The sequence below is a fragment of the Styela clava genome, chromosome 6 (genome assembly GCF_964204865.1).
Source record: "Styela clava chromosome 6, kaStyClav1.hap1.2, whole genome shotgun sequence".
Classification (NCBI taxonomy): domain Eukaryota; kingdom Metazoa; phylum Chordata; class Ascidiacea; order Stolidobranchia; family Styelidae; genus Styela; species Styela clava.
The window spans coordinates 7,554,965-7,570,705 of NC_135255.1; the positions used below are offsets into that span (position 1 = coordinate 7,554,965).

At 33.3% G+C, this 15,741-nt stretch overlaps 1 protein-coding gene and 1 non-coding gene across 2 annotated transcripts; both read left to right on the forward strand.

The window, feature by feature from the left end:
- The first annotated feature begins 385 nt into the window (after positions 1–385).
- Positions 386–500, forward strand: LOC120332092 (U5 spliceosomal RNA). Its single transcript, XR_005568049.2, has one exon. It is a non-coding gene; the product is annotated as a U5 spliceosomal RNA (small nuclear RNA).
- Positions 501–1,844: 1,344 nt separating this feature from the next.
- On the forward strand, positions 1,845–14,034 carry LOC120330724 (out at first protein homolog). The gene is made up of 6 exons (XM_039397627.2): positions 1,845–2,242; positions 2,497–2,601; positions 2,795–2,929; positions 5,214–5,397; positions 9,729–9,914; positions 11,041–14,034. Exons 1-6 carry the CDS (start codon positions 2,099–2,101, stop codon positions 11,142–11,144), a joined length of 858 nt encoding a protein of 285 aa, XP_039253561.2. The 5' UTR covers positions 1,845–2,098; the 3' UTR covers positions 11,145–14,034.
- The last annotated feature ends 1,707 nt before the right edge of the window (positions 14,035–15,741 follow it).

Here is a 15,741-nt window from a genome sequence, read left to right on the forward strand (position 1 = left end):
CAACAATTCGAAAACTAATACAATCGCAGACTGTGATTTGTTCTGTCGCTGTTCCTGAAACAAATTTAAAGGTAGCTTACTTTTTTTCCTTTCATGTCTGAATGCTATAACAAAACCGGTAAATTGGTACACACACTGCATCCGTTTGCGCATCGATGTTCAAAAGTCGGTTTACAAATAAATTATTCAAATTCTCTGTTTTGATGCGGAGAATTTATATCCAGTCTAATCAACGCGAAAGTACGTTGCAAAGTGCCGTCACCGGACATACGACAAAAAGAGCGGCCATTTACTAATTTTGCTTACACCATGGTCGTTAGACTCGTTACCACAAATGGTAGCATAAATATTTAGTTAATATTCTAGAACTGATCTCGATTCTTTAACACTCTGGTTTCTCCTCATTACACGAACAAATCTTTCGCCTTTTACTAAAAATTTCCGTGGGGAGGAGCGCTCAATGAGTCTTCACTTATTTTTTTGCCCGGCCGAGCTCGGGTTTTCACTAATAAATTCGCTTCGATTATCGTAGGAAGCATTATTCAGGTAGGGGTTTTTGTCAAGCGAACATGGACCGGATTAATGTTCCCTCGAAGAAAATTTTACACTGAGCAAATGTTTGTTTCAGTGAGCAAGAATATTTTGAGGCTGAATTAGCACAATCCTAAAGACTGTACAAACTTTGTGAAATATTATTATGGCATTATGGAGCATCCAGAGAAATCAAGGTACAGTTTTTGGACTTAACAGACACGTGTGTGACATAATAACGAACGGTGGTGAGCAAAATACACGTGAAACATTGACGAACCACACTTTGAAACGCGAGGCTGCAAGAGCGCGGGATTGAGATTTCATTACGCAAGTGGTTTGGGGTTACTGCACAATGCGCACCTTGAAGAAAGCCTTGAACCGGACCTCTGTAGTAAAATCGATAAACTTCTTGACAGCAACTCGGGATAGATAGGATTTTTTAACAAGCGTTTGGAATTGGGAAGCAAATCGGTTGTCATTCGTACTATATATAATTGTCACCTGTCCGCAAAAATGATCTTGTACTGAACTGGTCACTGTCGCATAAGATTGAATACTGTTCTCAAAACCAAACCCGATTATCTAACAAGTGGTGTATACATTCTTATCTTAAACGAACAGCAAAATAAATGCGGAATTCAAAGCAATCTGATGTAGCTGCAGAAGAGTATTCAGGACTGCAAAAACTTGATAATAATGGACGTTATTAGGTATAATCTACGCAAAGCTGAAAAAGTGTCTCAAATTTAATCACACGGCTGGTATTTTACAACGACTAACATAGCCTACATCAGGGGTGGGCAACCTTTTTCGGCTCGCGTGCCAAAATCGGCTAAATTTAGCGACAGAATTCTTCCGCGTGCCGACCAATATTAAAAACAATGCTTTGCTACTGTCAAAGAAAAAAACTTTTTTACATGTACAGACAGATCCACTATTCGGTAAAATATCAGTCCGGCAAATAGATTTTATTACTTTTCTTATTAGTCTATATTCAGTTAGTCTGTTCTATATTAGTGAGACTTCTGCTGCTGCAATACCGCTGATAGACAATTTTGGCACGCGTGCCAGGGGTTGCCCACCCCTGGCCTACATGGTATTTGACATACACGGTATTTGTTAATCAGTGGGACAAAAAGACTCACAAGGATCGCACTGCAGATGGAATCGCTAGAAGGAGGTAACGAATCAATCAATATGCTACGTGCGTAGTAGAAAAAAAAGTTGAACCTTATTGAACTCTTGACTTGTTTGTTATTCTTTCGATGGCGCCGGCGTGCGAACGATCGCGATGTTTTCGCTGGTAAGTCATATAGAGATGACTTCCACAGCGAAAGTGTACATTCACTGTCGTTTGTTGTATACCCGTAACGGTTAATTATTATGTGCGGTAGACTATCAGTCAAACAGAATATTTTAACATTATCGGTTAATCTATTAATTGTGTTTGTTTATTAATCTTGAGGTTTATTGTAGGATATGATAAAACAGTAAAACGATCTCTAGATCTTGTAACACACTAACATGAGGCTTTGTCGACCAACATCGTGGGCAATTTTTTGACATGGTTTTCGGTAGAGTTTTCGTTTGTCCATTAATGCTGGGTCTTACTCTTCTCCTGCTAAGCAGTGAAGTTTTGGTGGCAAAAGCAAATGTTCGTAATGGGGATGTTTTTCTTGAAATTAAGGCAAGATTGGACAAGAATACAGTAAGTCACAAACACTTCTGCTGTTATGATTTTGTTAAATTTCACTTTATTTCGCTTAAAGCTTTAAAGTCTAAAAAATTGTAAGTCCTGAAGTCAGTACTGCAGTGAAGACTTTTAAAACTTTCAGACTTTGTTAATTTTATGTCACGGGTGATAAAATATAGTTAAAGAATCTAACTATTAGCGTGTTCTTTTTGAATAGGCAAATACTACAGTACGGTACTAGTAGTACTAACTTTACATATTTTTTCTAGACAGTTAGAGAATCATTCTTCACAAATGTTCAGGACAATTCCGTCATTATGCATTTTCAGCTTCATAATGGAATGATTTGTTACCTCGCTTATGATTTTTCTAATGTAAGTAAAGTGCTGTACTGTATCAGCTTATATTATTTATTTATATAAAATTTCAGTTCTATTCAAGTAATCAACAAGATTGAAATTTCTCATATAAAATATGTTGTAATCAATACCTAGTTCATGGTGTTTTACTATTTTAATTGGCTTCTACATTGTATTCTTTGCTGCAACTTATTCTTTTTTGTTACAGGAAATCAAAATCTTCAAAGTTGATGTTCTTGGTGAACCAGAGTTGGGACAAAAACAATATCAATCATTATGTTTTGTAACAAAGTTGCATAAAAATGACATCATTGCATCTGATTCTATGGCGAAGTTACGTCAGGTATGTAGATCTAATTATTTTTTTTTTTTCTGATCAAATAGGCCTAACTTCTCTAGCCTTGAAGCAACTGTCTGCAAACTACGGTACGCAAGCCAATTGCGGCCTGCAAAAAAATTTTTTGTGGCTCTCAAAATTCCTTCATTTCCATGCATCAAAACTGAAATGTTCATAATATTGTTGATTATAGGCGTTAATTGATGCGCCCCGCATGCTACCAGAAATGTGTTTATTTGGCCCAGTAATACATAAAGTTTGCCAAACACTGTCTCAACGGCTATATATCCCAATTGATATTGGGAAAATATCATGATTTATTTTCTTGTGTCAAGCAGTTAAAAAGAATTGTATGGCACCCCCTTAGGTATTGACTTCAGGAAGCTAACTTTTCAGTGACATTGTTACATTTTTATCAATATTAAATTAAAAGCGGTAAATTTTGTGTATTTATTATTCTTTAGGCATGGTAAAAAATTTAATGAATTGTTTTGGTTATAAGGAATAAACAAACAATTTTCTTTTTAAAAAAATGTTATTGTACTTCCTGTATTCCTAATTGTCCAAACGATTATTTTATATTCTGATATTTTGGCTACAAATTAACTTGCATTACACCTATTGATGACAGAAGGTATAATTATCTTTTATACGGGTGGACTTATTATATTAGAGTATTTTAACATCATTCATATGTGACTCCATTTCTGGCTTGTATCTCAGATTTATTTTCAGAAAAAACCCACTATTAAATTACATGCTCTGATAGTTTTATATGAGTTTTCAATTTCCTGTGTTTTGTATTTGAATGTATGAAATTTGATTATTCGTCTATAGACTTTTAACAACCATAAAATCGACAATGCGTATTAACAATAAATCTTCCATATTTTCCATTTGATCTCGGGTTTTTATGTATAGGATAATAGGTATTAATGAAAAATTTATTTATGCGGTGTGCGTGACATTTTTCAAATTGAATGGATTACTTAGCCAAATGGGGAATACAACATAACTAACTGTGTGCTTTATCATAAAGACATATTTGATCATGTGTTATTTCTTCATATAGTGTTTGTTTGTGGTAGGTGGGTTATGGAATGAATAAACTTTCTTGATCGCCAGAATGTTTTAACTTCACCAGTACCATACTGGTGTTTAAAAAAAGGGAACATAATTACTAAATATCAAAATCAGTAATGTTAAGAGTATTCAGAATATATTTTATGATATGTAATTGTTACCAGTTATTCTTATGTTCCCAATTGATCATACATTGGACCACGGTTTTATTGAAAGCATGTTTTTATCTAGTAAACAAAGTTTCTATGAGTCATACATCACTTCCGAACATTTTCTCTATAGTGCTAATAATTTCGAGAAATTATTCATCTTGTTTTCGAGGTCTTTTATTTTTTTCTAACATATTCTGAATCTTAATTGTTTCTATGATAAGTTTATTACGCAACTCTTGTCTATTTTTGTTTATTTATCGATTTGTTACTTAATTTACATATTGAATACCGAAGATGGTATTAAATCATTGAATTTATTATCTTACCGCAGTGTTTATGAGTTATTGCGGTTAAAAGGCATTGCCATGGATTTTCAATATTAAAAATTGAATTGAAATTATGTTTTTTATATTTACAAGTCTAGGTAAACATCTGTAGACTTTAGGACAAAATTTTTTTCAAGTTTTTTTTTATTGTAGAAATATTTTAGGGCATATTTTTAATAAACTTTCTCTACCTTGGTAATATTACTTCTCATTTTATATTGGATGGCTATAACTAATAACTAGGTACTTATTATATGTGTACTTTTAACATATAAACAAGTCATTATAAGGTTACAGTAGCCACCTGTCAGTTTATAGATAATCCATTAATTGGCACTTGTGAGATGATCTGTTCTGGTTCATCAAGATTTGATATGGCAATATCTGGTTCATCTACTTTCCGAGTAGTTATCATTGTAAATAATGAATACTATATTTATATATATATTTGTGCCTCAAAGCACCCTAGTATGCAACTTTACTCGCAAATTAAATGAGGGAATGATAAAGACGATTTTATTATGTTCTTAATTTTTTATGTTGATAATTTACTGATTGAATGAGAAGGAATTTTTCAAATTTTTTGGGTTTTTGGATAGGACTTTCATATTCATCCCACGAAGTGGTAAACCATTGCTCTGCTTAATTTTAAAAATTTAATTTTTGTTTTCTTGGTATCCATTTATTATTTATAGTATTTCAAGAATTTTTACTTTTGCTTTTTGACAGAAATCATCAGGCTCTATCCAAGAAGCGAATGACGTTTTGAAACCTCAGGAATTTTTGACTGACATCCAACTAATTAAAATGGGAAATACACAGAATATTTTGGGAGAAAAATTTCAACGACTGTGTTCTGGCCCTGAATCAATTGTTCATGCAAAAGAATCAGAATTGTACTCTCTTGCAAAAGGTATGGTAGGTACATTGCTGGTATCAAGTTTCTGTAGGGGTAACAGTGTACTTTAACCTCTATTGCTGAATCATGTTTACCGCAAATACCTATCCATTCAAATGGGATTATCAGGTTTATGGTAATAATAGGAATGGATTTTCAATTTCCTCAAATCGATGTATAGTAATTTTTTGTAAAGTGCATGTTGGGAAATGGTAGGCAAATGTGTTTGGTTATACGAGGATGCCCAAAAACGAAGAGATTATTCCAATCTATTTGAAATTAATTGTATACCATATTTCAAATTTTTATAAATTCTAATAGTTTCTAATGATGAATTATTATCTTGAGCAATTGAACTCTCAGGGTATGGTCATAGAGGCCTTCAATAAATTGAACCAATGAAATACCTATTCATCTTAATTTCCTGCATTTTACAATTTAACTCGTTCGATATACATCAACTTCTGCTTTTTTTTGTTGAACAATTTTGAATATATTTGATATTCCATATTCAAAAATAATATTTCGGATAGAGTTCCATATTATTCAAATTTAGTCTTCTGTCCCGGGGGTATTCTAGACAAGTGTATTACGCAAACCAAAAACAGACAGCAAGCTATTTGAACTTCTAAAGAATCAAGATTTCTTTATAATAGATAGCCTTTTTGTACTGTATTGAATGCTAGTTTTTATTTATCTCAATTTTCTGGGTAACATTTGAGCTGGGAATTTCATCGTGTCAATTCAATTTTGCAAGCTTGGCTAGCTATTCGAGCATGTGAAAATAGAGCTGGATTATTGTTGTTTATCCCTAAATTGATTTTGGATGGGTCTTGCAAGCATAGCTTCATCAGTTCATAAGCATGTTCAATTTGATTGTATATTACTGGTATATAAGTTCTTTTTCTGTACATATATACATTTTATATGTTTGGTTCAAGTATAAACTTTTCTACTTCAATGATTTTCAATTAAAAAAACACAATGCTCTTATTTTTTTCTTATTTGCTGACCATATTCATGGCATAGGAAGCTCAAAGTTAGGAAATAAAGAGGGCGATACCAACCTTTGTCATGATTGGCGAATATTTTTAGGAACAATTTATAATATAATTTCCAAGTCACGAATCTGGTTTATGTGATCATGCTAGGGATGTGAGGGAGAAAATTGGGCTATTGGTGTGGTTTATTGAATTGGCTTATTTCTGCCATAAAATTGCTACTGTTCAATTTAATCATGTCATTGTTGGGTCAATGATTTGATTTCATGGGTTATTTCATGCTCGGCTGGACAATTTAAACTGTAGTAAATCCATTCATGGCGTCTTAGTGGATTTTAATAGAATATTCTATGTCTGGACTAAAATATAAATAAAAAAGAAAGTAGACAATCAGCATTACCAAAAGATTTTTTCCTCAAATTCAAAAATTAGAAATTATATTTTGGTATTGCTAACTTTCAAAATATAAATATATAGGGTTAGAATCAAAATATTCTTTTTTTCAATTTTCAACTGTTAAGATGAGAACATCCATAGGTTTTATAGGTTTTCATCATTTTTAAAACTAACGTGTTTTCAAGAGTTTTACAGCACATGTGGATTTAAAAGTAGTAGTCTAATCCCCTTTTAACCTCTTTATTTTGAATGGTGGTGCCAATTTTCTCAAATTTAAATATACTGTGTCTACCAGGGAGTCATATTTATTATATCCTGTGTGATCTTTGAGAAAATTGATGGCTTGATTTGGTATCATCTAACTACAGAATGCCTTTAGGCAATTGCTATTAGTCTTACACTAGTGTATTAATGTCATTTTGATGATAGTCCTATTTCCTGTCTATGTTTTTAGCGATGAATTTTAAATTTCAATTTTAAAAATGGAAGCCTGGTTAAATAATGGCGTACATTGTGATATGGGGTTGTACTTGTGACTGATTCTAAAATTTTGCTGGAGTGTCGAGAAAATTTTCAACTTGCGATATTTTGAAATGATTCAATAACAAAAGAATAGAATGGGTACATCATTGTGTATTTGTATTATGTAATATAAAATATTGTATCATTGTGCTACATTTGTTATGGAATATATCTCTGCATATTGTCTAATTGACAATCAATCTTGATCAAATTTGATTTGATAGAAAATAGTCTCATCCATCATTTCTTCTTGTGGCATTAAGGTGAATGATAAATCGAGCAATAAAAACATCTTGAATGTGGTAAAGTAAACCTGGAAAGATTCTGGTTTGAATAATATTCCATGTCTGATTTATATGTAATTCAAGTATAATCGAATTTGATCCATAAGAGTTTTTCCTATGCTGGAATATCGCCAACGTTACTTATTGTTTAAATAATCTCAATTTGACGTTTTGTCAGGATTGTGTTTGTATATACAAGATTTAGTTTTTAAAAGCCTCAATTCTGTGTGTGGGATATTTTCTTAGTGCTAATACACACATAGGGCGTGAAATTCCGGAGTATTATTGTGGCTGACCGAGGATATGCGGTGTAAAACTAAACCATCCAGTACTAAAGGCACTTAAATAACCTTTGTTTACTTATGCTTTTCATTCACAACTCTTTTTTAAAAGATTTTTGAACCAGGTATATAAATGCCTTCTTCACCTCTTATCGCAGTAACGCATCGATAAGAGAATACTATGTCATTGAATATTGAGTTTTGATGGCATTGTTTTTACATATTTGACTGAAAAATATTTTCATCTGTGAAAGTGTTTTTTTCTCCCAATTCAAAACGATAAAGAACAGGTTTTGTATAACCCATCTTAATCAGGTTGGTAGAAATCGGTTACAATATGCCAAATGAAAAATTTCATTTTGTATAACCATAATATGGATTACGGAGTGTCTTGTATGGGGCTGTGCCCTAGAACATTTCAATATAAATCTAATTTCTCATATTCAAAATTCTTTACTCTTGTAGTGTGCGTACCAGGTTAGGGTTAGGCCATAATTTTATTCCGATTTTCCTTATTTTAGTCATATTACGAGTTCGAGGACTGTCTGTGTTAGCCAAGTGATTATACACAACTTGATGTAAAGTAGGCGAACAAAATTAGTTACTTCCATATTGGTACACACACTTCTGGAGTGCCCTAAATTCTCTTGTATAGTTTCAAGTGTATTTTGTATCGTACATTCCATTCAGATATTTCTATCAGCAATTATTTTTGCTTGCCTGTGAATCGTTGAGAATTTGAGCACTCTACTGAGACCACCCCAGTGTTTTTTAAGTAATTAATAACTTTGTTTTGAAGAATGTGTCACCCTGGTAAATAGGAGGAATTGCTTCCGTCAAGTGTTTGTAAATATCATGGCGAAGGAGTATATAAGTGCACGTTTTATGGTTTCAATTTAACACTTAGACCAAACAATAGGCATTCTTTTTTAAAAAATAGGAGTTGATAGTGTATTTGTCATCTTGTGGTAATTTTTTTTACATACTTCGCTAGCCTTTTTCATCGTATAAAATGTTTGTGTTCATTTAACCATAATACCAATTTTCCAGTATATCCTTTTTTCTATGCCGACAAACATTATCCTAAAACAGAACACTGAAGTATAGTTGGAGATTTAACGTTGCAGTATGTGAGTGCGCTAAATAAAATTAATCGAATCAATCGACAGAAACTAGCTTCCAAATAAAATAGTATATTTCTGTGAAGTCCGTTAAAACATTTTTGAATGGTCTTTATCACTATCCCCAAATTTTGATTTAATTCATTTCATCTGGTAAATTTCAAATTATATCTCTTATAATGTGGAAGGATTCCCGTTTTTACTTTACTGTCAGTCTGATATGAGATAATCAAACCCCTTCTGATAAGTCAGATTTGTGCCCACGAGTTGCAGCAGTTATTTATTTGAGTCATACAATGTCGTAAACATCCTGAAGTACAAATTTCTTGAACAAATATTGTTTTAATACATATATTTATATACTGGATAATTCCATATTGGCCGCAAACCAGGGTATCTGATAATTACATGTGTATATCTTGTTTTGCTTCATATTATCTACAACATCAATGAAAATAAAATTTATCACATACATGTTAAACATGTCTGAATGTTGAACTTACAGCAATTACTATTCTAATAATTTGTCTTAAGCTAAATAGCAATTTTCAAAACCTAACCAAGTGAAATATTAAATTCCTTTTTGCCAATTTGAACAAATTCAGAATATTCCGAATTTAAAAAGCAATTGAAGAGGAAATCTTAGATTGGTAACCTATTATTATATAATATAGAGTTCTGCAATAATGTATCATCGTAAAAAAATTTGCAATTATGATACATTTTCTACTTCTATTACAGGAAATTCAGAAACCTTTGCAATTTTAAAAAGTCGTATACGCAAACCAGAATCAGGAGAATCGTTGGCAGAATGTTCATTCAAAACAAAAACCTCATCTAAGTATCTTCCATGCAAATGTAAGATTCCTTTCACTATCCCATGGTATCCGTGTCTGGTCAAATACTGCCCATCGAAGAATTCTCAAGGTGCGTATTTTCTTTAACAATGATTATAAAGCTGTGGATATAGGTAGAGCTAGGCGTTTTCGAAACATCGATGTTTATCATTATTTTTATCTCAAGAAGAGGAAGTCCCTTGCACCCTATGTAATGGCTGGGCTCATTTGCTATGTTATCTGATGCCATAGTTTTTTATTCTGTGAAAATGTGATACCTTGACGAATTTTAGTTTGCATTCACTATGATGCTGTAATATTCCATTTCTAAAGTTTAAACAGCGCTGTTTCGATATATCAGTGTTGCGAAACGCCCAGCCCTAGATATTAGGTCACCTTTCACTCATAGTTATGAGACATATTACATTCAACATTACACATACTTTTTTGCATAAAATATGGAAATCACATGCAATTTGAAAACATATTTTTCATATTAATGCCTTAAAATTAGAACTATTCTGGTACCTTTTAAAAATTGTGACCTTCACAAAATCAGTGGCACTCAAAGCCGCTCATACTGAAAGAGTGAATATACCTAATGTTCACCATTTCTGATTGGATGCACCACTGATGAAAAAAATGCTATATATGTTACTGTGTGTGTACTGTGAATATGGTTTACTGGCTGGAATGGTGATAGATCTGTTTTTCTATGTCATTGGTTGTTTTTGTTTGCTCGATTTTTTTCACTCGATTCCATGACTCACTGTTAGATTCAAATTCCAGTCATCAATCATTGAGTCATCTGAATCGATTTCATTTTTGATTTTCAAATTGAAATCATCCCAAATCATTATGATGCAAAAACTAATGCTGAGCTAATCTTGATTTTTGGATAGTATTTTACCAAATATATTTTCAATTGTGTCCTCCTTTATTGGCAAGATTGCCAATTAAAAATGTTCAAATGGTTTTATTTCTGTGACTATGCAAATATTCTCCACTTTTATTTTAAGCTTCTCAAATTATTATTATCCATCTATAAATTTGCGGCTTTATCATGGAGATAGTTATGTTATCACAATTATTGGAATCGCAATGGGACTTCATTTTTGGCTTCATTTTTTTAAATATCGGATATTTTATATGTTTTATTGTCGCAATCTTGTAATGGATTATTTTTTCATAATTTAACAAAAGGAATTTTTATTCAGGAAACTCTGTAACAACTCGTTGTGGAATCAAGTCATGTCGGATAACACACAATCTTGGTTATATTGCGAACCATCCATTATATTGTCATTGGGGTGTGACATGACGTCTGTTTACCTGATGATATCATCAATTCAATGACCACTGATATGATCTGACCATTTCTTCACTGATGGTAGGACATGTATTTCAAACCCATTTGCTTTTGTCAAGCCTAACCTCCATCTTTGAAAATTGTTATAGTGCAATTTGTATTTTTCCCAAGTGCTGCTTTTTGTTTATATTTTATTTTGAATATGATTATTTCCTTTTTTGATTCTTGACAATTGGGTATTCTCAAGTTATTATGGAACTTTTTTTTTCATTGCTAGTATTCTGTAGAAAAAATTTGCTTTGAGTATGTGCCATGTTTTTCTGTGCTTTTTCAGCCAACTTTTTCTGTATTCTATTCTGTAACTTGTCTAATTTTTCAATGTAAAAATGATGAAACATTCTCTGATTGGTTATGCAGAAACATGGTTGTAAGCCCTGTAAAATATAAGATGCAATTTCTAATACATTGCTCTTGTTTTGTGCAAGACAAATTTGGATAAGATTTTTGTCATAGCCTAATTCAGTAACTGAATATATCCTATTAAAATGAAAGCTCTGTCAATTAGTGCTATGTAGAATAATTCTCCACTGTTTTGTTGTTGCAGTATTTAAGCATTTTTCATACCATTTTGGTGGATGAATCCTACAATACAGGAAACATGGAAAAATGATCGAACAAAACCATTTATATTTTTTTCTGTTTAAAAATTTGTTTTTCAAGTGCCAAAGTTCTCTTCAAGACGAATCTTAATTTTTGACTTGAATGTCACTGATGTTATTATAATACCTAGCATAGAACAGGATGAACACAATAATTCATAAAATACACAGACTTGCTTCGCCACACAATCCATCAAAACCTATTTTTGAAACATTGTTTTATCTATTGCATCAAATTCAATTGATCCCATCTTTTTGTGGTAAATTTTTGTATGACTCGAGCATATGTCAGATTTTTTCTTGGTTTAAACCAGGGGTGTGCAACAGGCGGCGGCCTGCAGGTCACAACCCGGCCCGCCAATCCATTTAGTGTGGCCCTCATCAATGCTCAGATTTTTCCCCATCAAGCATAAATTCCTAATCCAACAGTTTATGTTTAAAAGGGCGCTCACATGGATAAAAATACAAAATATTTTTTTGTGCTTGATCTTTCACCGTTTTGCCTGGTGCTTTCATTACTGTAAGGCTAAGCAATAGCCTTCTCCTCCCTTTGGTTGTCGCTATTGTATTTCGCTTGGGTGCTCAAGGAGTATGCGCACCAAGATGTCGCACAACCTGAATCCTAACCGGTACACACACACTATGTTCAGGTTATGCGCCATCTTGGTGCGCATACTTCTGGAGATCCTTCCCTTGTTTTAAATATTATATTGTGGCTGCTTGGCACTTCCCAGCCACCAGCTTCCTGAAGCAGCTCAGCAGCCTATTTTGCTAGTTTCACAACGGCACTATTTTTTTGTTAATTTCAGGGCTACCAAAATGTAGGCAGCTAAGAAATGAAATTTTTTGTGTGGCCCAGCTAGATGTTTGAAGTATTGTTGCACACCCTTGATTTGAACCCACAGTACATATTGGCATTATCTGAGATCTTAAGTAGAACCATCATCTGCCAGATTGATTGTCTGTATCATAACCTCAACAGCTATATTTTCATCTTATTATCTAACAAGGTTTCCTCAGAAGTGTTTTCTTTGCATTGTGCAGTTTGTTTCATTTATTTCTTTTCATTTTCGTATTTCAGTTGAGTTTTTCTGATCATGTCGTACTATCCGTCCAGTAATTACAGTTTTGAATGAATGTTACCAACACCAAAATGAATGTTTAGTTTAAGTTATCCACATTCAATACATTGACCCAGAGTTATGAGTTGATTATTGTGCAATGGACATTATCTATAGTGTGAAATTAAATTACAGAATTTTGACCTAAATCATGTTCTTCTTGCGCTTCAAAAAAACTTTCATATAAAGTTGATGAAAAAGTTTTTTTCAAATTGGTTATCCTTTTTGTGGGCATCTTCTATAAATCGACCAGTCTTGTGGGCAGCATTCATGGGAAATCTGATGCTGTGAACGGCTCTTTTAAATCCTGATGTATAATATATAATGCCATGTTTGCTGCAAAGTTTTTCGATCAATATTGGGTGGAACATTTTTTTAGAACATTCCTAACCGCTTTTCTTCCGTGGCCCATTTTTGCTGAACAAAAATTCTGTAGTCCATTAACTTTTTATGCAAGGGAAAAACTACAAAAAAACTGTCCGCAAAGATAGACACTTTCACTTTACTAATTAGAATGAAAATTACCCCTCTGTAGTAAAAGACATCATCATTCATTGGCACTACAATCGAAATTTAACTATAGAGACACAAATGAAACTGAATTTATCAATAACTTTAGCAATTTTTAACAAGTTTGTGGTCCACTTGGAAGTGTCGCTGTGGCCTAGCAGGGGCCATGGCTCAACCAGTGGTTTAGAAACACTTGGAAAAGGTTCATTCTTCATTAATGAAATGTAAATGGATTATTTGTCTGCCATTTAACTGTGTGATGGTCAGCATCAGGGTTTTATGGAAGGAACATTTAAAGTCATGTTTGTACTTTCAAATTACCAGTTACCACCCATGATTTTGAGTCATTGTCAAAAAGGCATTGATCAACACAGATTAGTTTGTAGTCTAGCTTTTTCTTAGCACAAGAGCTTAATTTAAAATTTGAACCTCAAAACTTCACAGTCCTCAATATTATAATACTCCAGATATTTTGTTATGGTGCTGGAATGAATTTACTCATACGCTCATTTTTTATGTTTTTGATACCTCAGGTTATTGTATGATGTACATAGTTTTTGTATTTATCATTTCTTTCACATTGTATTCGACATTAAAGTATCTGCCAGGAAATGTTATGCGTTTTTCTACTCCAGGTTGCCTCATGCTCGGTGCTGGTGTCATTTTTGTGGCAAAAAAAAACTGTTCGAAATTTTTGGTAGTGCAATAACGGCTGCCATAAAACTCGTCTGTAAAAATAATTATAGCTTTCCAGTGACGGTGAAATTTGAGATGGGTTAGTCCAGGTCTTTCTTGCAAAGGGACGCACTGGGAAAAGTACTTAATTGGTTTCCTTCTCTCGTTCAGTCATTTTTCTAACTGATTCAATAATTTTTTTAAAGTGGTCGAATCATCCGTAGTACTACTACTACTACTGATTACATCCGTCTGGAGCTAAATCAGACAACGCTCGACTCTGGCTGGCTTCGTCGCCACGGGGACCTTATCTTCGCGGTTTTCTGGCCGGCAATCGCTTCTTTTTCTCAAACAGTCGTTTTTCCTAACCTTTATATCGGTGTGTTCTCGGTCTGTCTGTATCATTTAATTCCTTTTGACACTTCCTATTTTTAGTCCGGCAGAATCGGGCCTTAACATTGTTTTGGGACATTCGTTACTCTCGTGTGCGTATACCAGGTTAGGGTTAGGCCATAATTTTATTCCGATTTTCCGTATTTTAGTCATATTATGAGTTCGAGGACTGTCTGTGTTAGCCAAGTGATTATACACAACTTAGACCAAACAATGTGCATTCTTTTTTGAAAAATAGGAGTTGATAGTGTATTTGTCATCGTGTGGTAATTTTTTTTTACATACTTCGCTAGTTTTTTTTATTGTTTAGATATACTGTCGATGACATAAATAATGATACCCAGGAGGGTGTGGAGTAGAGATGTACCGATAACACTTTTGTCGCCGATACCGATTCGATACCAGCTAAAAAGGCCGATACCGATACGCCGATACTATAAAAAGGCCGATATTCCGATACCGATACTATGTAATTATTACTTAATTAGGTGTGCTGTGCATGGCAGACGGGTTAAAACAATGGTCATTGAGCGTTGTTCATAGTACACATTATTTCAGATCGAAAAAAAGAGATATATATATCACATATTATGAAATTGATGTTTGGTATCCAGATGCTTTAACTAATTAAGATGCATTGTACAGTGATGCTAGTAATCTCCGTGTTCAATTAGAAAACTCATAAGCCGGGATGTCCAATTCGAATTTAATGTTAATATCGCGACCTTCGAATATCGTTATTCGTGATTAAAAGAATATCGAATATCGCCCAGACATTCTAGCGCCGCCGTCCTACGTTCAAACTAAAAGCATTCTACAAATATTTTATTTTGTGGTTAATCGTAATCGTCGCCGCAGTAAATCAAAATCAACATGATAGAATATCAATCAGCACCGGCAAGAAGAAGGCCTACCTATAACCGTCGAGGATGTTTTTTTACTTTACTATTTTATAATATTTTACAATTGCTATCATATATTTTGAGACAGTCTAAGCCAGGGGTCACCAACCTTTTCGGAGCCGTGGGCTACTTTCTGGGTACAGATTGAGCCGAGGGCTACCAGTTCAATTCACACTTCCAAAAAAGTCAAATTGCTCGATTAAGCTTCAATAATTGGTAATTACTGGTATTTAGTCAGGTAAAAACACTGATAAACTTTAGAATACTTCAGAAAATCAAACGATTATCACAACGTAGCAAATAAATCACTATCCAAGGAACTTCCATTTTCAAGCTGATTGTTTTGAAA

What these genes read in the sequence shown, in the direction of transcription:
- LOC120330724 (XM_039397627.2), top strand. Translation starts at nt 2,099, where the DNA reads ATGGTTTTCGGTAGAGTTTTCGTTTGTCCATTAATGCTGGGTCTTACT. An exon ending in TCGCTTATGATTTTTCTAAT is followed by an intron (nt 2,602 to 2,794) that starts GTAAGTAAAGTG and finishes TTTTTGTTACAG; the next exon opens with GAAATCAAAATCTTCAAAGT. An exon ending in ATTGTACTCTCTTGCAAAAG is followed by an intron (nt 5,398 to 9,728) that starts GTATGGTAGGTA and finishes CTTCTATTACAG; the next exon opens with GAAATTCAGAAACCTTTGCA.